The 24645-nt window shown below is 45.1% G+C and overlaps 11 protein-coding genes across 11 annotated transcripts; 8 read left to right on the forward strand and 3 right to left on the reverse strand.

Annotated features, from left to right (window-relative positions):
* Nucleotides 1–838: 838 nt before the first annotated feature.
* PAAG_06847 (hypothetical protein) lies at nucleotides 839–1624 on the forward strand (the record flags this gene model as incomplete). Its single annotated transcript, XM_002791255.1, has 3 exons — nucleotides 839–957; nucleotides 1095–1218; nucleotides 1415–1624. 3 exons carry the CDS (start codon nucleotides 839–841, stop codon nucleotides 1622–1624), a joined length of 453 nt encoding a protein of 150 aa, XP_002791301.1.
* A 780-nt stretch (nucleotides 1625–2404) lies between these two features.
* On the forward strand, nucleotides 2405–2795 carry PAAG_12284 (hypothetical protein; the record flags this gene model as incomplete). Its single annotated transcript, XM_015847796.1, has 2 exons — nucleotides 2405–2536; nucleotides 2565–2795. 2 exons carry the CDS (start codon nucleotides 2405–2407, stop codon nucleotides 2793–2795), a joined length of 363 nt encoding a protein of 120 aa, XP_015702592.1.
* Nucleotides 2796–3204: 409 nt separating this feature from the next.
* Nucleotides 3205–3516, forward strand: PAAG_12285 (hypothetical protein; the record flags this gene model as incomplete). Its single annotated transcript, XM_015847797.1, has 1 exon — nucleotides 3205–3516. The coding sequence occupies one exon, from the start codon at nucleotides 3205–3207 to the stop codon at nucleotides 3514–3516; it is 312 nt and encodes a 103-aa protein (XP_015702593.1).
* A 450-nt stretch (nucleotides 3517–3966) lies between these two features.
* On the reverse strand, nucleotides 3967–5036 carry PAAG_12286 (hypothetical protein; the record flags this gene model as incomplete). Its single annotated transcript, XM_015847798.1, has 2 exons — nucleotides 3967–4911; nucleotides 4947–5036. 2 exons carry the CDS (start codon nucleotides 5034–5036, stop codon nucleotides 3967–3969), a joined length of 1035 nt encoding a protein of 344 aa, XP_015702594.1.
* A 793-nt stretch (nucleotides 5037–5829) lies between these two features.
* On the reverse strand, nucleotides 5830–6593 carry PAAG_06849 (hypothetical protein; the record flags this gene model as incomplete). Its single annotated transcript, XM_002791257.1, has 3 exons — nucleotides 5830–5914; nucleotides 6013–6335; nucleotides 6429–6593. The coding sequence occupies 3 exons, from the start codon at nucleotides 6591–6593 to the stop codon at nucleotides 5830–5832; spliced, it is 573 nt and encodes a 190-aa protein (XP_002791303.1).
* Nucleotides 6594–9122: 2529 nt separating this feature from the next.
* PAAG_06850 (hypothetical protein) lies at nucleotides 9123–12410 on the forward strand (the record flags this gene model as incomplete). Its single annotated transcript, XM_015846036.1, has 3 exons — nucleotides 9123–9344; nucleotides 9407–9732; nucleotides 9785–12410. 3 exons carry the CDS (start codon nucleotides 9123–9125, stop codon nucleotides 12408–12410), a joined length of 3174 nt encoding a protein of 1057 aa, XP_015700471.1.
* Nucleotides 12411–13104: 694 nt separating this feature from the next.
* On the forward strand, nucleotides 13105–14120 carry PAAG_06851 (hypothetical protein; the record flags this gene model as incomplete). The annotated part of the gene is made up of 2 exons (XM_002791259.2): nucleotides 13105–13452; nucleotides 13569–14120. 2 exons carry the CDS (start codon nucleotides 13105–13107, stop codon nucleotides 14118–14120), a joined length of 900 nt encoding a protein of 299 aa, XP_002791305.1.
* A 738-nt stretch (nucleotides 14121–14858) lies between these two features.
* PAAG_06852 (hypothetical protein) lies at nucleotides 14859–15144 on the reverse strand (the record flags this gene model as incomplete). Its single annotated transcript, XM_002791260.2, has 2 exons — nucleotides 14859–14912; nucleotides 15001–15144. 2 exons carry the CDS (start codon nucleotides 15142–15144, stop codon nucleotides 14859–14861), a joined length of 198 nt encoding a protein of 65 aa, XP_002791306.2.
* Nucleotides 15145–15500: 356 nt separating this feature from the next.
* PAAG_06853 (DNA-directed RNA polymerase II 138 kDa polypeptide) lies at nucleotides 15501–17865 on the forward strand (the record flags this gene model as incomplete). Its single annotated transcript, XM_015846037.1, has 10 exons — nucleotides 15501–15527; nucleotides 15578–15626; nucleotides 15692–15930; nucleotides 16011–16117; nucleotides 16204–16438; nucleotides 16490–16583; nucleotides 16686–17200; nucleotides 17258–17542; nucleotides 17602–17719; nucleotides 17780–17865. 10 exons carry the CDS (start codon nucleotides 15501–15503, stop codon nucleotides 17863–17865), a joined length of 1755 nt encoding a protein of 584 aa, XP_015700472.1.
* A 440-nt stretch (nucleotides 17866–18305) lies between these two features.
* On the forward strand, nucleotides 18306–22151 carry PAAG_06854 (DNA-directed RNA polymerase II subunit RPB2; the record flags this gene model as incomplete). Its single annotated transcript, XM_002791262.1, has 2 exons — nucleotides 18306–21919; nucleotides 21989–22151. 2 exons carry the CDS (start codon nucleotides 18306–18308, stop codon nucleotides 22149–22151), a joined length of 3777 nt encoding a protein of 1258 aa, XP_002791308.1.
* Nucleotides 22152–23850: 1699 nt separating this feature from the next.
* On the forward strand, nucleotides 23851–24280 carry PAAG_06855 (hypothetical protein; the record flags this gene model as incomplete). Its single annotated transcript, XM_015846038.1, has 2 exons — nucleotides 23851–23894; nucleotides 24004–24280. 2 exons carry the CDS (start codon nucleotides 23851–23853, stop codon nucleotides 24278–24280), a joined length of 321 nt encoding a protein of 106 aa, XP_015700473.1.
* Nucleotides 24281–24645: the final 365 nt, after the last annotated feature.

Raw genomic sequence — 24645 nt, forward strand, 5'->3', positions numbered from 1 at the left:
AACATCCAGGAACAGGCGCCAGGGCCACGAAAACGTGTCCGTTGATGAATGCCGTTGTGTTAATTGACTTGCATCCTACCTCTGCAATGACGTTATGCAACATGTCCAAGGCTCAAGCCCCCATAGTGTAGATTTAATAGGTGCTTTGGTAGTTAGCTAGCCCCGTTTTTGAAGCTCAGGAAAATCCATCCGCGAACACCATGAACGAAGTGGACTGTGGCCCCTTCAAGTTCGTGTTTTGGAGCTGGTGGTCTGAATTGTGATCTGTCCGTAAGACGCACGGATTAAATCTGCCATTTTCCGGAATTCTTAGGCCCGATGCGAAGGAAACGATTAGTTAATCAGGTCTCGTACCAACACTAACAGCCTAATGGCCCTAATTGATTTAGGAGAATGCAGAGGAACTACACAGGTCCTCGACTCAAAAACGCTTAACAATACAGTTTAGATCCCACCCTTCCAATGAATTGATATCAACGTTTCAAAAGTGGGAATTAAGAGGGGCTGAGCAAGTGCAAATCTGCATTTCACTATGTTGTTTTGGGGGAATACGAAGATATTAATGACAATATGGATAGATATTCATGGTTGGGTGACGGTGCCCAAACGACCATAACGTTATCCTCAAGGTTGTGTATGAGAACGACGAATGCATAACAATATCGGAAGATCTATATAAAGCCTCACTTGAACTGTCGATGGATAGAGAATATTTGTCTCAAAGTGAATTCCAAGTTCATTGAAGCCATTTTGTTTATCACCTCCGCAGATATTTACTAAATAACCACAATCTACCAAACCCATCAACAAGACATTCATCTCGCTTTTAAAAGCAATTATGCATTCCACAGACAACTGGTCCATTCACTCCATCGCGGGAGCTTTCATGGTCGGTCTTGTTCCCCACGGATACTACGTCCTTAAACTCGCCTCAATAGGAAAGTTATCCAATATACTGTATGTTTCTCCGTTATCGTTTATCGAAGAGGAACGGAAGATGAAATGCCTCAGGCCCCTCCATCTTATCTATGTATAACCGGGCCCAGTTATACACCATAGGCGCTAGCTAACAATAACTCCTTTTCCCATCCCAGCCCCCGAGACCACTTTTCCTCACTCAAAGGACGCATCCCAACAGAGACATGGAGTAAGCTTTGTCGTGCACAAGGTGCGCATCTTAATGCTATGGAAGGCCTTCCCTTGTTTGCAGCTGCAATGGTATGATGCCCCTCACCCCCGCCCCCTCCAACACACACACAGATGCCGTATTAGCATGCATGATTTATGTCTGCACATGTGCGATAGGCCTTCATTCATTTCCCAAAGGCCAAATATCCCAATCAATTTAGTCTAGAACGAGCCAGACAAAGACTTTTGAGTCCAGCTAATAAGGATCGTTCTCCCCATCGTGTAGATCGCAGGAAATGTCGCGAAACTCCCAGCCAGCGACCTGAATACAATTGCGGCTGAATACATCGGCGCACGCGTCATCTACACTGCCTTATATATGGGTGTCAAGTCGGAGGCCGTCAGTTATTTGCGAACTGGAGTGTGGGCGTGGAGTGTCGGGTTGCCCCTATGGGGTCTGATTAAGGCTGGGAGAGCGCTTGCGGCTGCTGAGTGAGGAGATTTCCCCCCTAAATGCTATATATATTATTTTTTGTCTTGTATCAATGTATATGATTATGGATTTGGTGATGGTAGACACTTTTCTTTTCTGAAAGATACATGTATATAGTTTGGTTGATGTGCAAGAATTCCAAAGCTGTGAGGGACAAAATTCTTGGATTTTCATATTAGCTTTTGTCTTTAGCAGTAGTTAAATAGGAGACGTGGTTTAAAGTGAAAATAGTCATCCAATCATAAACGCAAAATGTGTACATCGAACTTTGGATAGAGGTTGATGTTTGAACTGATGTTTCTCTACCCAGTCATCTTACGCAGTAGAGGAGATTGATAGAACCGCTTCTGGGCTAAATAATAGCGAAAACCAGAGGCAGGCGTCCACCTGCGATAGCCCCTACAAGCACGACTTTGGTGTCCTGATCCAAACGCTAAACCACGGGTTATTTAGTCAACAGTTAATTAACCCAAAACTTTAAACATCTTTCAACTCTTTACCCCCCACCCCCCCACCAAAAAAAAAAAAAAAAAAAAAAAAAAAAACCAAAACAAAACAAAACAAAAACAAAAATTTTGAAAAAAAAGGGCATCCAGAACGACATGCCTCGTGCTGAATTTGCATGTGTGCATTCAGATGCAATGCCTTTACGAAGGCTCAGACGAGAGAACCTCTCTCTACTGACAGCGTCTCTGGATTCCAAGACTCACGTTCGATTCATAGGGTTAGGGTTCGATTCGCACCCGCTTATGAAGAATATCCAGTAACAATGAGCAGCTATGCATGGCTGCATTTGAGTATATTATGTCCTGTTCGAGCAAGGGAAATTTGTCCAAGATCGTTGAAAGGCTACGGATTTGGATCCCTGGAATATCTGAAGAATCGCTACAGGTCATTGAAACTGCGACTACGATGGTTTATCACAACTTATTAATGTGAGTAGCATACTCTCCCTTGTTCAAATATTCGGTATCATGCTAACGTGCGTCAACGAACTTGGGATATGTGGCGTTCAGGACGACTCATGGACGCGACAAGGAATGCCCGCTGCATCATCTTGTATGGCACCAATCAGACAGTGAATTTGGCAACTTATGTCTGGGTTAAAATATTTGAGTTAATATCACGATTGAAATACACTGATGCATGTCGAGAGGTTTTGATCGGTACGTGAATTTGGAGCTAGGTCATATTCAATTAATTATGCCACAAAGTAATACGGCCTTTATCATAGATGAGTTGAAAGCCCCCGGGCTAGTTAATTCAATAGAACTTCACTGAGATTTCACAAGCTGTGCCCATTTATCAATAACTATTTTGTCATGGTTGATAATAGGTCCGGGAGTTTCTTTTAACTTGTTTTGAGATTAATGTTCCCGAATCCAGACAGCAAATCGTCCCGCTACATCAACTTACTTGGACGACATATTATCAAATATGGAATGACTATCAGAATTTGACATCTGAACGAAGTAGTTTCAACCTTTCCCTTTACGTCTCAATTTCACTTTCTGCTTCAATTTCTCCGTTCTCATCCAACAGAACGCCCTCTAGGATTAACCATATATTAATAACACTTTACCATGCAGTACATGACCACAAAATGTTTCTGCGATTACCTTTCGGAAGGGAAGTTATCGATAATTCTAATCCATGCTCTGCAGAATAGCATTGCGGCCGATCGTATCAAAGGGCTGATGTCTCATCGTGGAAGCAGAATTGAGCTTTCAGACGAGCTGAAATCTTACATACTCTCTGAGATGATGGCAGCAGGGAGTTTAGATTTTAAGAGGGGTGCTGCTTTACAACTGCACGAAGCCATGTTGAAAACCTCGGGTGAACTGGAGAATATGATGAGGGAGAATAAACTATTGAGGCACGTACTTGATGCGTAGAAAATTTAAACAGATGGTATCTGCGAGACTCAGGAGTACTGGGATTGTAGAACCTCCCCATTTTATGTTTTGTTTTCGCGTTGTTCTGGTGGTTTCTTGATTTTTTTCCTTTAAGTAGCTGGGAGCCCAAATAGTCATCACATGACAAAGTTATACCAGCATACTAGCATATTTGGCAACCAGTTATCATCTGTTGGTTCACATATGATCACCATACACTGGAAGCTTCCATGACGTTGAAACTCATGCCCATCAGCTAGAGAGGTCTTTCCAACTCCTAACTCCTTTGATGGTTTCCAAATTGCATTCGACACCTAAGTGCATTCATTCCGACGTTCAAATATCTCCTAGTTCTATCTTTGAAGACAATTCTCCATTTAGATACAACTGCCTCTCAGCACCCATTGTCATCAACTAAGGTTTCCCAAGACGAAAAATCTGCTCAATCAATCAAGTAAAAATGCGAGATGTCCGCTGCTTAAAAGTCCTCACCAGCGAGCGAATAGCTCTTATTAGAGCCCTGACATGAGCAATGCGGACCAGATTTTGACCTCGTGGCATGTAACCGGATGGACGAGATACCTCCGCGATTCGTGATCTGTGCTTGCGAATAAGACCTGTAAAGACATTCTCAACGTCACCATAGGATTTAGATGACAATTCCACAAAGTTACACCCGAGACGGTACGCAAGTTCTTGCCCTTCCTCAGTAGTAACAGCCCGTGATTTGGCAGGCGTTACAAACGCTGTCTCAGCGACGATACAGAATGGCTTCCAGAATGTAAAAATGTTTTCCTTCCAGAAGATTCGCGTGCCTTCTTCATGGAAGAGCTTGCATACTTTCAGGATATTTATATTGATCCCATTGATGTGCGGTGTGGGGAGAACCACGGGATCAGAAGATACAAGGGCCGCGCGAAGGACAGCAAGTTGCAGCTCATGCGGTAGCCGCGGGAAACAAGTGAATTGCTTCAATGTTTTCGAACTTTCAAGCTGGTAGAGCCGTTTGGTTGACTGCACATATAGAGGCAAAGGTGGTCCTAGGCAGCAATCGAATGTTGATGCGCTGCGCGTGTGACGAAGGAAAGCCTCATGGATTTCCAGGATACAACTCAATCCCTCGCGTGAGGTGACGTCGTACAAAAAGATGAAACCGTCGCTGCTCTTGGCATATTGATGTATCACGGGCCCAAATTCATCTTTTCGAGAGCAGATTCCAAGGGAGAGGTTTAGAACGTCTACCAAAACGACCTTACCGTCTACAACAGTTTGCTTGCAATAGGTCCCAGACGTAGTGGGGTCGTATGTGTCATCCCAGTATTGGAGGAGATACTGGCAAAGAAAAACTTTAGCGATGATATCCTTTGCTGAAACCGCATGATTAAATGATGATGGCTAGAAATGTGGGACATAAGCCCCGCTATGAATACCTGGTTACTGAATATCTCACTCCTGAAGTGGCATTGTCCCATAACTATGATTTTGACTGTGTCCGGGAGAGAACGAGATGCTGATGACATTTCATATGCGGATTTGGGGGATCTGAGATAACTAATTTGATAATAAATTTTAAGAAATTATCTGACAATTTTTTATGTTTCTTTAGATTTTCAGCTTTTAATTGCTTCGGGAAGGCCAACTATCCATCAGTGGTTATTCGATTGAACAAAATAGGCAGATTAAGAGGAGATGTAGGAGTCATGGTAACTAATGCTTTAACTACAAGACAAAGTGGGGTTTGGACGTTATCTCAGGTATTTAAGTAGATGCTTCGGCGATTTCATCAAGGGATACTTCAAGTCGACTAGTTGTTGGTATATTCAGTTAACTAAAATATTACTTAAACCTTGTCAGCCCAAATTTTCCAAGTCGCATCCCAGTGACTTCTTGGTACCAAGTTTATTAACTAACTAGTTTAGCAGATACCAGAAATTTGTGTGATTGGATATTAACTATTTACATCTTTACATAGGTACACACTTCATCCAGTTAAACGATTTACTAGTTTCTCTTGTAAAACACAAAATAAATAATAATAAATAAATAAAATTAAACAAAACTTTGTGCGACTCCTGCCATTACATAAAAGAAAATATCATTACTTCCTGCGCAGACATACCCTCCAAGTAAGTTTCTTAAACCCTGACCCAAAATTCTGCCTATGATCGTCCTCTTTGATTTCTGTGTCCCGACGATTCTGCAGGTATATTGATTACTGTTCACCAATCGAACCGTCGCATTGGATGCCATTAGTGGACTTCACATCATTCAAGATTGGTGCTTGCGGTGCAGTCGCATATTTAATTCAAGATTTTAATTCTCGATATCCTTCGGCACATTCTCCTGAGACTGGCGCCACAAAAACAAAGTACAGGTTGCGGATAATGCAAATAAGATGCTAACAAGAGAAGTCAGCTCGTGTTGCAAACAAAGCAAAGACTGAATGAAAACTTTGGCGTTCCAGACAAGCCAGGTGGGGAGGGGGAGCAAACTCACCATAGAGCAATGCTAAGGCCCCATATAGACTTCATCTCAAAACAATATGCCTTGGATGCTCCGACCCAATGGGCATAGCCCAGCTTACTACCATCCTCGTCCAAATTTTCCATCAAGGCGGAAGTGAAAGCAAATCCGGATGACTGAGAAACTTTGCCTATCAACTTGCAATCGAGATATGACAGCGGCTTCCCGACAACAACTGCGATCACAATCACCGCGATCAGATGAAGACTGTCCATGCCCGCGGAAACGAGGAAGGGAAGGATCCCATCCAGGTAGAGAATGAAGGTAACTACGCAAAAAAGGGTAGCAATGCATGTCTGAATTATATAAGTTGAGTTGTTAGCCCTTGCGTTTGAAACATTTTACCTCCTCACCATCTCCATGTTATAGATGTCTTTTCGACCACTCACCACGCTGATAGTGCCAACAATCACTTCGGGTGGAGAAACGTGGCTCTTGACCATGTCGGAGATGAAGTTGGCGGTCATACCGATAATTGAAATCAAGCAGACCACTTGAAGAATTCGAACAACCTTGAAGGTAACCCCAAGGGCGCCATTGTGAGAGGAACCCATATTGACTGTGGTAGGAAATGGTTCGGTTACACGGAATAGGATTAAAGGAAAGGTCGACTAGTTGAAGATATAAAGATCGTGGAGTTTTGCGAAGCCGACTGATGGAAGCTGTTGAAGGCTGTCTGGATCCGGAGGATATAAGGAGAAGACACTATGTGATGGGAGCTTTATTCTATTGAGAAACAGTGGAAAGACAAAAGAAGCAGAAAGAGGATTTATGAACGACAATAGATAGAAACTATAGCTTTCCAGAGCCTGCAGGTAGGAGGTTTAGGCAAACAAAAGGGACAATTGAAATCGAAGGAAATTATTAATGTTGCTTCAAATGACAACTGAGATGGAGGCAAAATACTGAAGCGAAACCTGAAAGACTACAGATTAAGAAATTCGTGAAAGAGAAAGGAAAAATTAAAAGAAAGAAAGGAAAGGAAACCTTTGCAACGTTGAATGAGTCTTGATGAATACAGAAAGAATGGGAAATACCGGAGAGATGGAGGTGATCTTGTCTGATTTATATACAACAGTCCGCCGACCTGTTGAGAAACATCACGACGCCGATCACATTGTCTGGACGGCTCTTTCTTTTCTTAGAGCTCTCTATCCACATCAGCAGTCCTCAAAATCCCAGCAAGAAGTTATCAGAAAGCAGAGGAGCTGCTGAACTTCGAGCAATCAGAACGATATCTCAGATGAAGCTTGTTTGAGCTCGATCTAAGGATGCGCCGCTCTGCAGCCAATCAGTAAGCCTAAGAACAGATTCAGAGAATGCCAGGGTCCTAGCGGGCCCAGAGCCAAACGGTTAGGTGCCTTGTGGATGCCCTACATCCAGCGCCAGGAGCTCGTCAAAAATAGAGGGTGGGTCAAGTGCCAAGGCGGGTGGCCCAATTCTAGGGCCAAACGAACGGAATATGGCGGGGCTGGCCCTAACAGCCTAACAGCCTGAAGCCTGTGGAGCCGCCCGTTGAACGACTGCCACTGGAATCAATGAAGAATTGGCTCCCGTCTGATTTCAAGTTTCGAACCTCATAGAGACCCCACCACAGCGCTTCGGGACCCAATCGTTTCCACTGGCGATGCATTGACTGCCACACAACCACAATGAAAAATGATGTTTTGAAGCACCGACGACATGGTTGATCTGCTTGAATGTTTCTCTATGCGCCCTCCACTGTCATTGACTAAGAAGTGCCAGATCCCAGGTGAGCTATTTTCGAACTGTAGTTTGGACCTGGAACTTTCCCGTCCTCTCCTCTTTGGGTGAAAATATGTCGACTTCTATGCATGTAGAATGATGTAGTTGTTTTTGTTGGAGCTATAACGTAGAGTTGTGTGGATTGGCTTGTCTTCAAATTTCAGCATTTCTTTCAGGTCGTTGTTCGCTTGAAACCGTTCATGGCAACTTGCCAGGTTGGTAGGTAAACATCAGACTTTTAATACAGTTCTTTGCTCATTAACAGTGATTCGCACAAAGTTTTCAGGCATCTCATACCCACAACTGGCTGATTGTTGTCTAGATGAGTTCGACAATCGTGAACTGACTGTGCAGTCTCGTATTTGCAAGCTATTGCGAATAGATCGACAAATAGCTTAGCCCAATCATATCCAATTGTATGTGTCGACCAACGGGATTAAACAAGAGACAGCCAGTGATGAAATTGGCTTGGATAACGAAACCTTCGGTTCCGTCTGACCGTTGAGGGAGAGTTTTGCGAGGCGCAATGAGATAGATATTCATCCTGTATGCCGGAAGGTAAGTTGGCCAGTCTCAATGTGCCGTCCATTGTCATTCTGAGGAGTCATGTCGGACATTTTTATGGTCAGAACGGGTCTTTTCTCCACAATTTTGATGTTTAGAGTTATCTCCATTGAATTCCTTTCCCCCCTCACTGATCACCTCGCGTGTCAGCCATTGTGAAGCTTGGTTGGAGTCGCTCGAGCTCCTTGGACTGAAAGTGACGAAGCATCAACCACAGAGTAATATAGTCATAATCCGCGTATAGATACTGGCTGTTACCCCAAATGCATCCAATAGATATGCTCGTGCATCTTGAGTTATTGAAAATATGTCCACTACCATAGAAGGGCATCGTGCCAATAAATATTGCGAATCAGAAATTGTTGTACGCACCATCATTAAGTAAGAGAGAGAAATCTAACGAACTCCCAACACGGTACTCCGTACAAGGCCAGTACATTTTCAATTAACTACTGTTTTCATTTCGCCGCAAGGAAAAGTAAGTATTTTTGATAATCCTTTGAATCCTCGACGGAGATTCAAATATGAATTTGTATAGAGCAAATGCAGGAGAGAATTGAATACATGCCAAGACATCTATCATATTCGGTTAGGTTAGTCTTGCTCATTGGTAACTAGTTAAATTCACAAAGTAAAAAAAGGTCCCGATCACAAGAATTTGGAGATTGTGACGAGGAAGACAAGACGACGACAGCGCAAGGAATTCTTATCAACCATCCAGAGGTCGCCGTATTGCAGTCCAGCATCACCCTCGTTTTATCTACCTTTCGAGGATGCTCTCTTCTTCCTTGTGGCTCAGAAATTCTCGACCTGCCGCGCACAATGGACCAAAATTTTGGAGTCTTGTATGCCTACGGTGTGTTAACGGATGGCAGCGAAAGTTTCATTCAAACGCTCTAGGAGTGACCTCCTCTTCGAATTGCCTTTCTGAGCGATCATACTACTTACAGAATGTACAGCGCTCGCAGTATCGGGGCTTTCACAACACTAAGCTTGTATGTGGTGTTCGTATCATCCCTCATCTCGGCTTTAAGAAGGATCGCTAATGTTCTCAAAGCTCTCTGACTACACGTCAAGACCTAACTGGGATACACTGCTCAAAACTGAACTGTCACAAGCAGAACTACAGGGAAATGGCGATATATATGATTATCTTCGCAAATGGCAACAGAAGAACAGACCTTTGATCAATGCGATGGACCCGATCCGGGTACCAGATGACGTCAATACGGGAAAATCACGGAAGGGAGATATGTTGAAGGACGGTTTACAGTACCAGGAGGAGATTGTTGATTTTTTTGACGCCGATGAGTACCGCCACCCCATTCAGGAGGATGCGGGCTCGCGATTTCTTCAACCGGGAGACTTGGTCGTACTGAAACTGTAAGTTTTCGTTAACAAGATGCCTATCACCGATGTCGCTCACAGAAACCAGAGAATCATCTTTCACAGACGGTCAGTTAGCCATATATGTGCGGTCAGTGGATATGCAATACCAGTTCTACACCATAAGAGGGAAATGGCGCGCCACAAACCATGCCGGAATCCAGTTTATTGCCAGCAAGGTTGCGACACCTGATATGGTAAAGAAGGTCCTGCCATATTTTCCAACATGCAGAATCGAAAAAGCCGCACTACCACAGTTAGGAGAAGAAGGTGGTGTGCCGCGACCCATCGGGGCCGAGCTCGTTGATTTGATGATGGATTTCAGCAATGCCGCGGAAGAATTTCATCGCAGCCATGCAACCGTCTTAAATGACTTGTATAATAAACTTGTCGCCAATGGAGACGTTTCGATAATAACCCTCGATGAAATTGCCCAAGTTGCCCTTGGTCTTGATTCCTCCAAATTAACAAGTCCAGAGCGATGGGCAATTCAAAGGGCCATTGGCCGTTTGTCATTTTACATCACTAGTAACATGCTCGGACAATATACGGAATCATACACGATACGGCCAAGGGAAGAAGCTGTGAAAGTAGCTACTGTGGTTCGATGGACTCGAGATTACCAGAATCAGATGAACAAACTCTCTTCGGGGGGATTTGACATGAGTAGACATCCGATTGAGCAGTTTATCCAAAAGGCTCGACGTATTATTCTACAAAGCCGACGATCCAGATCACCAACTACCTCATTTTCACTGGGACCATCTGGACAGAAAAAAAAATCTTCTACAGATGGAACTGATGACTCCTATTCCAAAAATGTCGTTGAGCCATTTTCCGATACCGACAAGTGTATACTTGACTATTTCCGCATGTGGACGCTTCCTCCATGTCTCATGAAGTCTGGAGATTTAAGATCCTCAGGGTCTACTATTTTACGAGCTATTGGATTGTACAATGATCTCCGCTTAGCGCCTCCAACCGGATATTTGTTTTTGCAAGAAATGGGTGTTTTTACCCCTTGGCAAAATCTCCATGTACTTTATGAACAACTTGCACTTCCAGGTCACGGAATTTCACAACCGGCTGACAAGATCGAGGAGGAGTCTAATACATTCTGCGAGAATATTGGACCAGGCAGCTTGCCGGATACGATGAAACAACTAAGGAAAGATTGGGGCGATCTCCCTGTGTTTTGTGTTGATGATATTCACGCAGCGGAAATCGACGATGGCTTTTCAATCGAGCCTGTGCCTGGGTCTGACGACACGTACTGGGTTCATATTCATGTTGCTAATCCGTCTGCTTTTGTGCCCCCGGACCACATCGTCGCTAAAAGAGCCGCAGAGTTTAAGAGGTCATTTTACTCACCTGAGAGGGTTTATTCCATGCTACCTCCATCCCTTGTCCAAGACTTCTTCAGTCTAGCACCCGACCGGCCAGTTATCACTTTCAGTGCGAAGCTCAACATGACTGGAGATATACTCGAAACCGATATTACAAATGGATACGTCAGGAATATAATCTATATCACCCCGAACAAAGTTCGAAAATTATTTGGTATTGATCGGGATACTTCCCCTTCTCTGACATTATCATTTTGCAACAAACTTCAAGAACCAACTTGTACGAGGCCACAAGATGATATCTATGATGAGCATCGACCTTCATTCCATATGCTGGAAAAGCTTATGGCTGCTCGTCGTGAAAAGCGAATGCAAAAAGGTGGCCTCGAATTTCTATCCCGACAAAAAACTCAACCTAGAATATCCGGCGGGAAAGATCGAGAATCAATATACTCAGTCGACAATACCACAGGATACCACTACACCGGAGACCCTACTATTCATTTGAGCAACTTAACAACCGACCCATTCGAGGTGAATGAGTCGACGAAGGAAGACCTTGTCAGCCACGTCATGGTGCTTGCTGGTGAGATTGCAGGCCAGTGGTTCAAGGATTGGAGAATCCCCACAGTTTTCGCTGGAACATGGTACCATCCCGAATACACCAAATCAACGATTGATCGACTCTCCAGAGAGATACCCAACTCGTTTCATCTTGGACTTCCCCGATCCTTTTCGTGCAAAGACCCGACGCCACATGCTGCCCTTGGTGTCGACCAATACGTGAGATGCACAAGTCCTCTCAGACGATATACAGATCTAATTGCCCACTGGCAAATAGAAGCTGTGTTACGCCAGCAGGCAAATGAATCACTAGCCTCTAAAACTCAACTTGAGGGCAGTCTCCCGTTCAATGAATCTGATATTGAAAAGTACATCGCTCGTGCGGACTGGCAGAATCGCCTAAAAGACCGAGCGCAACGCCGGTCCCGTGACTTCTGGATCTGCCAAGCCCTTTTCCGGTCCTTCTATTTCAAAGAGGCAGAGTTACCCCAAACTTTCCAATGTATCATGCAGACGCTGAACTTTGATAAGGAGCATGAAGTTGGATCCGAACGGGATGAATACTTTGGCAGACTTCAACCCTTCGACCTCCCGTGTATAGTCACGACTGAGAAGGCGGCTTCACCGATGCAAATAGGCGACTTGGTGGATGTGGAACTCGTCTCAATAGATATGTACAATCTTAGGGTGACAGTTAAGTTTTCGCGTCATGTCAAGCGGCCGGAAAATGGCGCTCTTGCATCAAGGGGAATAATACTCAAATGAGCCTTTCATGTTAGCCAACCACCAAACATGGTTTTCCTGCTTCTTGCTCAGCGCATGGATGGTGGCCGATTCCTGACGTATCTGGGTTGTCGGGCTGGCTCGATCTACATCTTCTGCAGTGGAATGAAGCTGTCCCACTGGAATATTTTATGTCGAATGTAAAGGGCTGCTTGGAAGTCGGGAGCCCGGGGATGTGGCTGATCTGTTTTGGATGTCTAGGACTTTGTTGACATGCCTAAGAAAACAAACGTGGAGTTTGCTCTATATTCAACCTGTACTAATGATCATCTGTATGAATAGACGGTGTGCGATAGTTTCTTGTATAAGACTTTGCATGTATATATATACCCTTCTCGACTATGGTTGTTATATGGTTTGGATTTGTCTTTCGTACCCATAGAGAAATGTGAAATTACCAAAATTGTATTCTTGAAAGAATTATCCTGAATGAATGGAGAAGAGCCTGTCGACTCCATGCCGCTGAAAATGGCGAGATTTGTTGAACGTTCTAGTTAATTCGGCAAGGGATACGGTTAAGCCCGGGCAGCAAACCACCCTATGACGTCAAACCCGCTTAAACATATGAACTAGATCATCCCTGCCACATCTTTTACTCCCACGGCATAAATATTCCGCGATCTTCCCTATCTCTACCCGATATCGAGAACACATTAGAAATCCTCATCCTACAATAATGACTACAGTCTTCCGTCCCAACGCCACGGCCTTGATCACGGGCGGAGGCGGTGGGATAGGATTCGCCATAGCCCAACTCTGCCACTCGCACGGCATGAATCTCATCCTGGTAGATATCCACGCTGACAACCTAGCCCACGCCCATACAATGTTGGGCAACACGGCAACTGCAACGACGCTCACTCATGTAATGGACGTTGGCGATTTGGCTTCTTGGGAGTACCTGCGCTCGAAAGTCGGACAGACATTTCCCGATGGAGTGGATTTGCTGATGCTCAATGCGGGCGCGTCCGTGAAGCCGAAGGACCCTGAGAAGCCGTGGGAGGATCCGGAGTATTTCCAGAAGGTCTGTTGGTGCCTCTTCTCTTTTGTTCATATGGCATTTGAAAAATTTCGTTTCTCTATGTAAACGCTGTTACAAGGTTCCCATTGTTAAGGATAGTCATATGCATATGTATCTAGACACTTACAACCAACGTCATGGGCGTTGTCAACGGCTTGGCTACATTTCTCCCAATTATCAGCGCTTCATCCGAGGAGTCGCGAGCCATCATAATCACCGGCTCAAAACAAGGCATCACCAATCCACCCGGTGCCCACAATCCAGCGTACAATGCCAGTAAGTCGACCGTGAAAACCATCGCAGAGCACCTTTGCCACGATCTCCTCCCAAACAAGAATATCTCGACACACCTTCTCATTCCCGGGTGGACGTATACTTCCATGACTGGAAACACTGGTGTTGTGCCAGACGGCAAAAAGCCAAAGGGTGCATGGTTACCTGAGCAGTTGGCGAGGTACATGTATGAGAAGATGCGCAAGAAAGACTTTTATATTATTTGTCCCGATGATGATGTGACTGAAGAACTTGACCAGGCGAGAATGGCATGGGCAATGGGGGATGCCATAGAACGTCGTCCGCCGTTATCTAGGTGGAATGATATGTGGAAGGACGTTGCTGCGGAGTGGATTGAGAAAGAGTTGGAGAAGAGGAGAAAGTTGAAATCTGGTTGATATGCTTTTGCGATTATTCTTATATTGGCAGCGTTTTGTGATTGCTGGGGTTGAGGACGTGACTTCAGACATCCACCCAAAACACTCGAGTAACAAAGCAGTTATGACGAAAGGGGTTGAACAAAATATGCCGGGATGTTAGAAGTAATGTTAAAACACAATTATATTGTATATATGAACCTGAAACCAGCGAATCCCCCATGCCACCCTGAAAAGCTGGGTACTTAAACCACAGAATCTCAGGGGCTTTAAATTTGATTGAAAAAAAAAAAAAGGGACAACAACTCCGGGTGCAATTGCCCTAGAGAAACATTGCCATCTATAATCTATCGTACAATAAAGCCAACCATCGTGAGCAAAAACTCAAGGGCGTTTAGTGATTGCCAACACCCCGTTCCTTCCATATAAATGGATGTATACATGTTTCTCGCTGGAGGGAGGTGTTAAAAGTGCAGGGTATGATATATAATATATGTTCGTGAGAGCCAAGGGGTTTGCGGAATAATAGGGCACAGTGTTTTCTATTATAGTCTGATTGAAAGAGGTTAGGGAAGATCATGGATAGCGATAGAAGCAATATTTGACTGAAGGGGGGGAGATATGATATGATGTTGACATTCAGTCAGGGATTCGGCTTTGACTTGAGCTCTTCTCTGCTTCCTTTTTTCCGGCGGAGGAACGGGGGGGAAAGCATAATGAATTCAATCCCCTTAACTTCAACATCCCCATAGAAAAGACTTACTGAGGAATAAGCATCTCACTAAGACTGCTATGCAAGAAAGCAACAGCCGCCTGTGACAAATATTTATACATTAGTCTACTTGAACTCCATTAAGTTATCTGGTGTATTTTGCATGTTGCTCATTTGTATACAACGTACCCCGAATACAACAACACTTCTCACAACAGAAGCGTTCTCAGAAGATGTGAGACCGCGATATGCGGCAGCGAGATAGCCGACTTGCTCCGGCTGGCGCTTCTTTGCCGGCCCGGATTGCACGACGACGCGTTGCTTGGGAGCCATTTTGAGCGATGTGTTTACAGATGTGGGAGGGATATATTTCCCGCGTTGTGAGTTGCCGTGCTGTTTGTTCAAGAGGGTTATTGCAATATTGGGAGGAGATAGAGTTGTAAGTTGGATTGCCGGAAGAAAATCTTTGAGCAAAGACTAGTCCGCGAACTGCGCAGGTGGTGCGTTCAGCGTGACGTAGAACATGTTTATTGGAACAGCAAGCTCCATCCAGAGACATGATGGAATTCTACTCGCGCTTGAGCTGGATAGTTCTCTTATTTTTCTAAGCTCCGTGTACGGAAAAGTTTTGAGATTGCGGATGCCGCCCCTCTGCGCCTCACGAGCTCCAGCCTCCAAAGCTTCCTACAATGGCCAGCATCGATGAGTTATTCAAGGTATTACGACCCTCTGAATATACCAAATTGCCGCGCTAACAAGTATATAGAAACCACTATTGCCGTCAAAGCGCAAATCCGAGCCGTTGCGAGATGCCAGTATGTTCTGCCCAAACACCCAGTCATTATATGGATATAGCCAACCCGTTATTGCTTGCTTTTAGGTGAAGTCTACAAAAGTACGAAGATAGATGTCAATGGGGTTGCAAAGAGCAGTCGGGTAGCCACAATCGAAGATGCTGGTGACGAGGAAGATGAAGCTGGCCCCGAGCTCCCTCCAGACTTCGATCCAGACGAGGGTGTCGCGGACGACGAGGGAGGGCGATTTTTCGGTGGTGGCATATCGACTCAAACGGCTGGCGCGTTGAACTTTGTTGAAAACCTGGATCAGAACGATACTGGGGTGAGCATACCGGGAATTTATTATGTTGGAATGCGCTTTGGAATATTGAGCTAATGTTTGGCCCTGGTTCGCTGTATCAGCCAGAAAAAATCGATTTGGCTTGGTTACGACGATTGGCATTGACCTTCGAGAAGAGGATATCCAAGAATGCAGAACTTAGGGCCAAGTTTGAGAATGAGCCCCAAAAGTAAGAATTATTGATTATAATGGTGTTACCTATTGTACCCACCGCGTTGCAGGCCGATATATTCTAATGTGAACGAACTATATCAGATTCATGGCGTCCGAGGCAGACCTTGATGCCGATATCAAATCTCTTTCGATTTTGTCAGAGCATCCAGATTTGTATGAAGAGTTTGCGAGCTTGGGCTGTGTTGGTTCTCTTGTTTCGTTACTGTCCCACGAAAATACGGACATTGCTATTGACGCAATTGAGATACTTGGCGAATTGACCGATGAAGATGTTGAAGCTGAGCAGGGACAGTGGGATGCCTTGGTCACTGCTATGGTAAGACATATTGGGTTTTTTCAATGGGGACATTTTACTGATTTTTTGAAGGTGGATGCGGATGTCATTGCTCTACTGGCTCAAAACCTTTCTCGACTTGACGAGGATAATGAGGCAGACAGACCTGGTGTTTACCATGTCATGAGTGGGTTTTTTTTTTTTTTTTTTTTTTTTTTTTTTGGTTTGGTTTGGTTTGGTTTGATTTTTGCGTTTTGTGGATCTCTTCATAGCTGATATTCTGCTACAGACGTTCTTGAGAACCTGGCCTCGCAGCTTACCGTTGCAGAGAAAATTGGGCAAGATTCGGATTTGATAACGTGGCTCAAAAATCGAATACAGAAAAGGGAGAAACAAGTAACCCAGAATAAACAGTATGCGGCCGAGATTCTAGCAATTTTAGTCCAATCGTCATCGAAGAACCGACAAATTTTGATCAAAAATGAGATGGTCGATGTTTTGTTACAGTTGCTCAGCCCATATCGAAAGCTGGACCCTGAGAAAGATTCTGACGAAGAGGAATACGTGGAGAATCTTTTCGATTGCCTTACATGCTTGGTAGATGAAGACTATGGGAAAACAAAATTTATAGAAGCCGAAGGTGTGGAACTTGCCCAAATCATGCTCAGGGAAGGCAAAATGAGCAAATCAAGGGCGTTAAGAGTTTTTAACCATGCCCTGAGCGGGAAAGGGGGCGGACCTGCCTGTGAGCGTCTTATCGAAGCTGCGGCATTGGGAACAATATTTGGCATGTTTAAGAAAAAGGTAAGTGTGCCGTTTTCACTTTATCTTTTGAGATCAAAGGATCTAACCCCCGCATAGCAAGACCACCAATCGATAGAGCACTTGTTGGGAATATTCTCTTCACTTCTACGACTGCTGCCTGGAGATTCTCCGAGTCGGATACGGACCCTTGCAAAATTCATGGAGAAAGACTACGAGAAGATTGAGAAGTTGGTTAAATTACGGCGCGAATATGCGTCGAAAGTTTCAGCGGTTGATCAGACAATTGAGCAAGAGCGAAAATCCATGGATCAGGATGAGCAAGAGATTATGGCGGGAGAATGGCTTTCTCGACGCCTCGATGCGGGATTGTTCTGTTTCCAGGTCGGAGATTCCACGTCTTATGTATTCTACCCGTTTACATTATCACTAACACCAAGAAGACCATTGATGTTATTCTCGCCTGGCTAGTTGCCGAAGATGACGGAGCAAAATCGAAGATTAATAATTTGCTCTCAGATCATGATGAGAACCTCGAGGTTATTAAAGCTACACTGCAGGGTATGGTTTCTGCTTCTTCGATTCCCAAGCAAAATTAACTGAGCTGACTTGTAGTTCTAGAGCAACTAAATGACCTGGATGAAACGTCAACTGATGAGGAGGATACACGAGAGATGCTTGGAACACTGCTGCAGTTCCTAGGGTAAAAACTCTATGTAACTTTGTATATAATAACTTTATCAATGTAACATTATCATAGTATTTGTGCCAAGACAACAAGCGACATAGTTTAATTAACTCACGTGAAATAAGACTTTATAGTTCAGAGGCGCGCTAATACATACTAGGTAAGCGCGTGTGGCGGCTCTGCTTCAGAAATGTCGCGCCCATCACACTGGAGAACCGTTGCTGATAAAATTTAACCAACATCAACACCTCCAATCTTTGCTTCGACACACACCCCGCGGAGCACCGCCGCTGTTGTATTCTGCATCAACACTAATACGGAGATTGTTTCTCGTCTACGTACGTCTTTCCTGCGAATGAAATAAACCTGTTCTGCGCAGGGAGAAACCAGCCACTTTCTCCAAGTCCTGACTTCCGGGGGCTCCGTCGCCCGCAACTGCACACCGGAATAACGGCCAGCATGGAGGACTACGAGGAGGAATATGGCGAGGATGTCTACTGCGAGCAGGAAGAAGGGATTACGTCTGAAGATTGCTGGACGGTGATTTCGTCTTTCTTCGAGTCGAAAGGTTTAGTGTCGCAACAGCTCGATTCTTTCGATGAGTTCATCTCCACAACGATGCAGGAGCTGGTGGAGGAACAAGGACAGGTTACACTCGATCAGACTCTAGCTCCTTCTGAGGATGAAGTGGATCCCGTTGTTTTGCGTCGTTATGAGCTGAAATTCGGTACGGTGATGCTTGCCCGGCCATCGATGACGGAGGGCGATGGCGCCACTAGTATTATGTTGCCCCAGGAAGCACGGCTTAGAAACCTCACATATGCTAGCCCCCTCTACCTTGGTATTACGAAACGAGTAACTGAAGGCCGGGAACGACTTATTTCTGAACGTGACGATGCTGATCAGGATGAACAAGATAACGATGAGGATAGACGGAATAGAGGAACATATCTGCATTGGGAGCCCAAAGCTTTGAATGAGGATGAGCCGGAGGAAGAAAACGTTTTCATTGGGAGAATGCCAATCATGCTGAAGTCAAAATATTGTATCCTCAAGGATCTCAATGAGCAGGCGTTATACAACTGGAACGAGTGTCCCTACGATTCCGGTGGATATTTCATTATCAACGGAAGTGAAAAGGTGCTAATCGCCCAAGAACGCAGTGCTGGAAACATTGTTCAAGTGTTTAAGAAAGCTCCTCCAAGCCCCACACCATACGTTGCGGAAATCCGAAGTGCCGTTGAGAAAGGATCTAGAATATTGTCTCAACTGTCGATTAAGCTTTTCGCTAAAGGAGACACCTCCAAGGGCGGTTTTGGTCCAACGATTCGATCAACGCTTCCCTACATTAAAACAGACATTCCCATCGTCGTCGTTTTCCGGGCTTTGGGTGTTGTGTCTGACGAGGATATTCTCAACCATATTTGCTATGATCGGAATGATACCCCAATGTTGGAAATGCTTAAGCCGTGTATCGAGGAAGGCTTCGTCATTCAAGATCGTGAAGTGGCCCTTGACTTCATCAGTAAACGAGGCTCTTCACCCACGAGCATGAACCACGAGAAGCGAGTTAGATACGCCAGGGATATCATCCAGAAGGAATTCCTTCCCCACATTTCGCAGAGTGAAGGAAGTGAGACGCGGAAAGCATTCTTCTTGGGATATATGGTGCATCGACTTCTTCAATGTGCTCTTGGCCGTCGCGATGTCGATGATCGTGACCATTTTGGGAAAAAGAGACTGGACCTGGCTGGTCCACTACTCGCTAACCTTTTCAGAATCCTTTTCATGAGGGTTACGAAAGATCTTTACAAGTATGTCCAGAGATGTGTGGAAACTAACCGCCAGCTCTATTTAAATATCGGTGTAAAGGCGAGCACCCTGTCTGGCGGCCTCAAGTATGCTCTTGCCACTGGGAATTGGGGTGAACAGAAGAAGGCAGCCAGTTCCAAAGCCGGTGTTTCACAAGTGCTTAATCGCTATACATACGCGTCTACACTTTCACATCTTCGCCGTACTAACACGCCTATCGGTCGTGACGGCAAGATTGCTAAACCCCGACAACTTCATAATACTCACTGGGGTCTTGTATGTCCAGCTGAAACACCAGAGGGTCAAGCTTGCGGTCTCGTGAAGAATCTGGCCTTGATGTGTTATATTACTGTCGGTACGCCAAGCGAACCAATTATCGACTTTATGATCCAACGAAATATGGAAGTCTTGGAAGAATTTGAGCCCCAAGTGTCGCCAAACGCCACAAAAGTCTTCGTCAATGGTGTCTGGGTGGGAGTTCACAGAGATCCTTCTCACTTAGTGAGCACTGTTCAGTCACTGAGACGACGTAACATGATTTCCCACGAAGTCAGTTTGGTGCGAGACATTCGAGACCGAGAATTCAAGATTTTCACAGATGCTGGACGCGTGTGTCGACCTCTGTTTGTCGTAGAGAATGATCCTAAGAGCGAAAACTGTGGCTCGCTGGTACTATCTAAGGAACACATTCACAAACTGGAAGCGGATAAAGAAATTCCAGCAGATTTGGATCCTGAAGAACGCAGGGAACGGTACTTTGGATGGGATGGCCTTGTTAAATCTGGTGTTGTTGAATATGTAGATGCCGAGGAGGAGGAGACTATTATGATTGTTATGACACCCGAGGATCTGGAGATGTCGAAACAAGTTCAGGCTGGATATAACCTTCCGGAAGAAGATCATACCGATAGGAATCGGCGCGTCCGATCAAATCTTAGCCAGAAGACGCATACCTGGACTCATTGCGAAATTCACCCCAGTATGATTCTAGGTATCTGCGCAAGTATCATTCCGTTCCCTGACCACAACCAGTCTCCTCGTAACACATACCAGTCGGCTATGGGTAAACAAGCGATGGGTGTCTTTCTAACGAACTTCGATCAACGCATGGAAACGATGGCTAACATCTTGTACTATCCACAAAAGCCCCTTGCTACAACACGGTCCATGGAGTTCCTCAAATTCCGCGAGCTTCCTGCTGGGCAGAATGCTATAGTGGCAATTGCTTGCTACTCCGGATATAACCAGGAAGATTCCGTCATCATGAACCAGAGCAGCATTGATCGTGGTCTTTTCCGAAGTCTTTTCTACCGAACTTACACCGACTCTGAGAAAATGGTTGGTATGACTGTTGTTGAAAGATTTGAGAAGCCGATGAGATCCGACACTCTTCGGATGAAACACGGTACTTATGATAAAGTCGATGATGATGGCATTGTTGCTCCCGGTGTTCGTGTTTCCGGCGAGGATATCATCATTGGTAAAACAGCTCCTCTTGCACCGGATGCAGAAGAGCTGGGACAGAGAACTAAACAACATACCAAAGTTGACGTCTCTACTCCTCTACGTAGTACCGAGAGCGGTATTGTTGACCAGGTCTTGATTTCAACGAGCAACGATGATCTCAAATTCGTTAAAGTTCGGACGCGAACGACAAAGATTCCTCAAATCGGGGACAAGTTCGCGTCCCGTCACGGCCAAAAGGGTACCATTGGCATTACATACAGACAGGAAGACATGCCCTTCACGCGTGAAGGAATCACACCAGATATAATCATTAATCCTCACGCCATTCCATCTCGAATGACAATTGCCCATTTGATCGAGTGTCAACTCAGTAAAGTTTCGTCACTACGTGGCTTTGAAGGCGATGCAACTCCCTTCACCGACGTGACAGTAGACTCCATCTCCGGTTTGCTCCGTGAACATGGATACCAGTCCCGCGGCTTCGAGGTGATGTACAATGGCCACACAGGCAGAAAGCTAGTTGCGCAAATTTTCCTCGGCCCGACTTATTACCAACGGCTGCGACATATGGTGGACGACAAGATCCATGCTCGCGCACGTGGTCCAACCCAGATTCTTACCCGCCAGCCTGTGGAAGGTCGTGCTCGAGATGGGGGCCTTCGATTTGGAGAGATGGAACGCGATTGCATGATTGCTCATGGCGCCAGTGCGTTCCTGAAAGAAAGATTGTTTGATGTCTCTGATCCTTTCCGTGTCCACATATGTGATATCTGCGGGTTGATGACACCCATTGCGTAAGTTTGTTCACTCCAGAACCTAAAACAGGAGCCCTCTATATATTTTAAACTAACATTGTTGCATAGGAAACTCAAGAAGGGTGACTTTGAATGCCGGGCTTGTAAAAATAAGAACAAAATTTCGCAAGTTCACATTCCATATGCTGCCAAGCTTTTGTTCCAAGAATTAATGTCGATGAATATCGCTGCACGGATGTTTACGAAGAGGTCCGGAGTGTCATTGCGTTAGCCATGTGCAATGTTTAATGCGTGCATGATCAGCCGACCGGAAATTGCGGGAGTGGGTTTGTCATCCAACCAGCCTGCAGAAGTAGCCGTTTTGCATGGCACACACATCCCTGCGGATTGCGAATCCAAGGAATCAAACCTGTTCTCGCAACTTGAGATTGTACTTTTACATGACAAGTCTCTTTTCTTCTTTGTCCCGTTTTGTTTACTCGAACCTCCCAATTTCCCAATCTCCCAGCGCCTCTTTTGTGCTTTATTTTGAGGTGACTCGGTTATATTTCTTCATTTTCTCATAGCAGCATGAGATAGAGAGTTCACAGAACAGTCAGTTCAAGAGACAAAAGCCCTATTACCCTTTCTCTATTTGGCATTGTCCATGGCGTTATTTTTTTCAATTCTTCCTTTTATTTTTCTGGTTCAAATGAGCGAAAATTGGGAAAAGTTGGAATGTATCCATGAAGGAAATAACTGATTCCCTCGATAGCAAATAATGTCCGCCTTTTTAAAACATCTCCACGAATTGAGCCTTGTTTTTTTTTGGGGGGTTATGTCAATTACAATTCTGCACATTTGCAATACATCTAAAATACGCCCCTCGCCCTGAAATTCCCCCACGCAGAGTTGATATGCTTACCTTTGCAATCTACGCAGCGAAGTGTTTCACAAAAAGGGGACAGCTCCCACAATACAACAGAAAGGAAAGCAAATTGCCTTGGAAAACCCTAAGATATATGAGTTGCACTATGTCTAGCCATTGTTGAATTGGCATCAGAGCAATCTTTTTGCACTTTTAACAGCGTCAAACTTAATACTGGCTAGCAGTTGAGGGAAAGGAGAGATGAAGCAAACAGGAAAACAACCGCACCATTTTTTCTTCATTAGCCTTCCGAGTACATTCCAAGAACAGGAAGTCAAAAGGTAAGGAGTGTCAGCGCCAGTGGAGGGAACCCACCATGCTCCATCCACGGAACCACGCCAATGGATGGCAGGTTATTTTTGGGGCCAAGCTCCTTCGAATCTTGGTAGGAGTGGATCCGCTGGATATGTATGTAGTTCTCGCTTGCTGGGGTGGGCTTGGTTGCAATTGGCCACTGGTCACAGGGGGTCAGTCGTACCATTGACAAATTGTTGCATGGATCCTTGTTAGTCTTTGATGGGAAAGTATCTCGTTATGCCACCATATATGCCCATCTGCTGCAGTGAGGATTTGTGTGTATGAATGTATATTAGATGTGTTTACATGGGACGGGGAGAGAGACGTCATGGAGAGAGGCTCTGTATAATTTTGGTGTTCGGATAATGCACTGTCCCGTTTAAGGGGGATGGCGATGATAGACAGGTGGATGATGGAATCAGAATAAGAAGGGTGTGTTTGATGTCCAGTCGACGTTTTAGAACTGGCACTCTCGAACGACATTAGCGAGCGTGTGCGCAGGAGAGGTTGCAGCAGTATCCAGCATCCAGTTCTGGATCATTCCACGCGCTGATATTGAACGTGTCATGCAGGATCCTCCTGAAGCAGTGCCTTTTCATTCAAACAGGAATAGGGCTTTCGACATGCAAGAGTGCGACCCCTAACCGCCCGGAGGAGATCGATATATATGACTGTGAAGACGCACAGGTCCATTTTGTTGCTGTTTGGTAATACAAGGGAATAATAAGACAGTCAGTCAGACGACGGGGCCAATTCCAGAAACATCATGGAGCAGAATCCATCTCAAGGACACCTCACAACATCGGCCTCGTATATCCCTGGGAAGAGATGCAGAATCCTGTTGAGATTGGATGCAGAGGCAGGTTTATTCAAACCCGAATGAGAACTAGAGGACAGTGACTGACGCAATGTGATGCAGTGCCTCATCATCGTATGTGCCACTGCCTGGCCACCCTCAACCGCCACCAACGCAGCCAGTGAATGGGTTTGTAGCCCAAGTGGCACCACCTGCACACCACTTTGGTGCTGCCCCCCGGCGAGGCTTTGTTGGAGATTGCTCAGGGCGGATGCTCATTGGGCGTGTGCGGGGGTGCGATAGCCGACTCCACCGTCTCCCCGCGCTGCTGCTGCTGATCTCAGCCAATGATAGGCTCGCCCTACCCGCCCATGTCGATTACGTCAGCCACACCGACTGAACCGAGTCTATGGCACTAACCCAATACGGATTAATGTTTATGTGTGTCTATTCTTAGAGTCTGCTCTGGTTTATAACATTTATATACCACCAACTGCTCTGCCGCCTTTTGCTCTATCCTCTTTTTTCTCCCTTTTCTTTCTTTTCTTTTCTTTTCTCTTTTCTTCAGCAGGTCTTGTTTGTCTTCCCGAAGAGCTATTCCTTTAGTTTCGAGGTACCGAATTTCCGTTGCGTCGTTCTTCTCTTTTTTCTTGCGCATTAATTATTCAAAGAAGCTGTGCTTCTCGTTTCTTGAATCTTTTTCATCTCGGTACCTCTTAATTAATTCAAATCCTCACCTCAAATTGCATTGCCGTTGCCGGTTCG

This window comes from Paracoccidioides lutzii (genome assembly GCF_000150705.2).
Source record: "Paracoccidioides lutzii Pb01 unplaced genomic scaffold supercont2.20, whole genome shotgun sequence".
NCBI classification, from domain to species: Eukaryota; Fungi; Ascomycota; class Eurotiomycetes; order Onygenales; family Ajellomycetaceae; genus Paracoccidioides; species Paracoccidioides lutzii.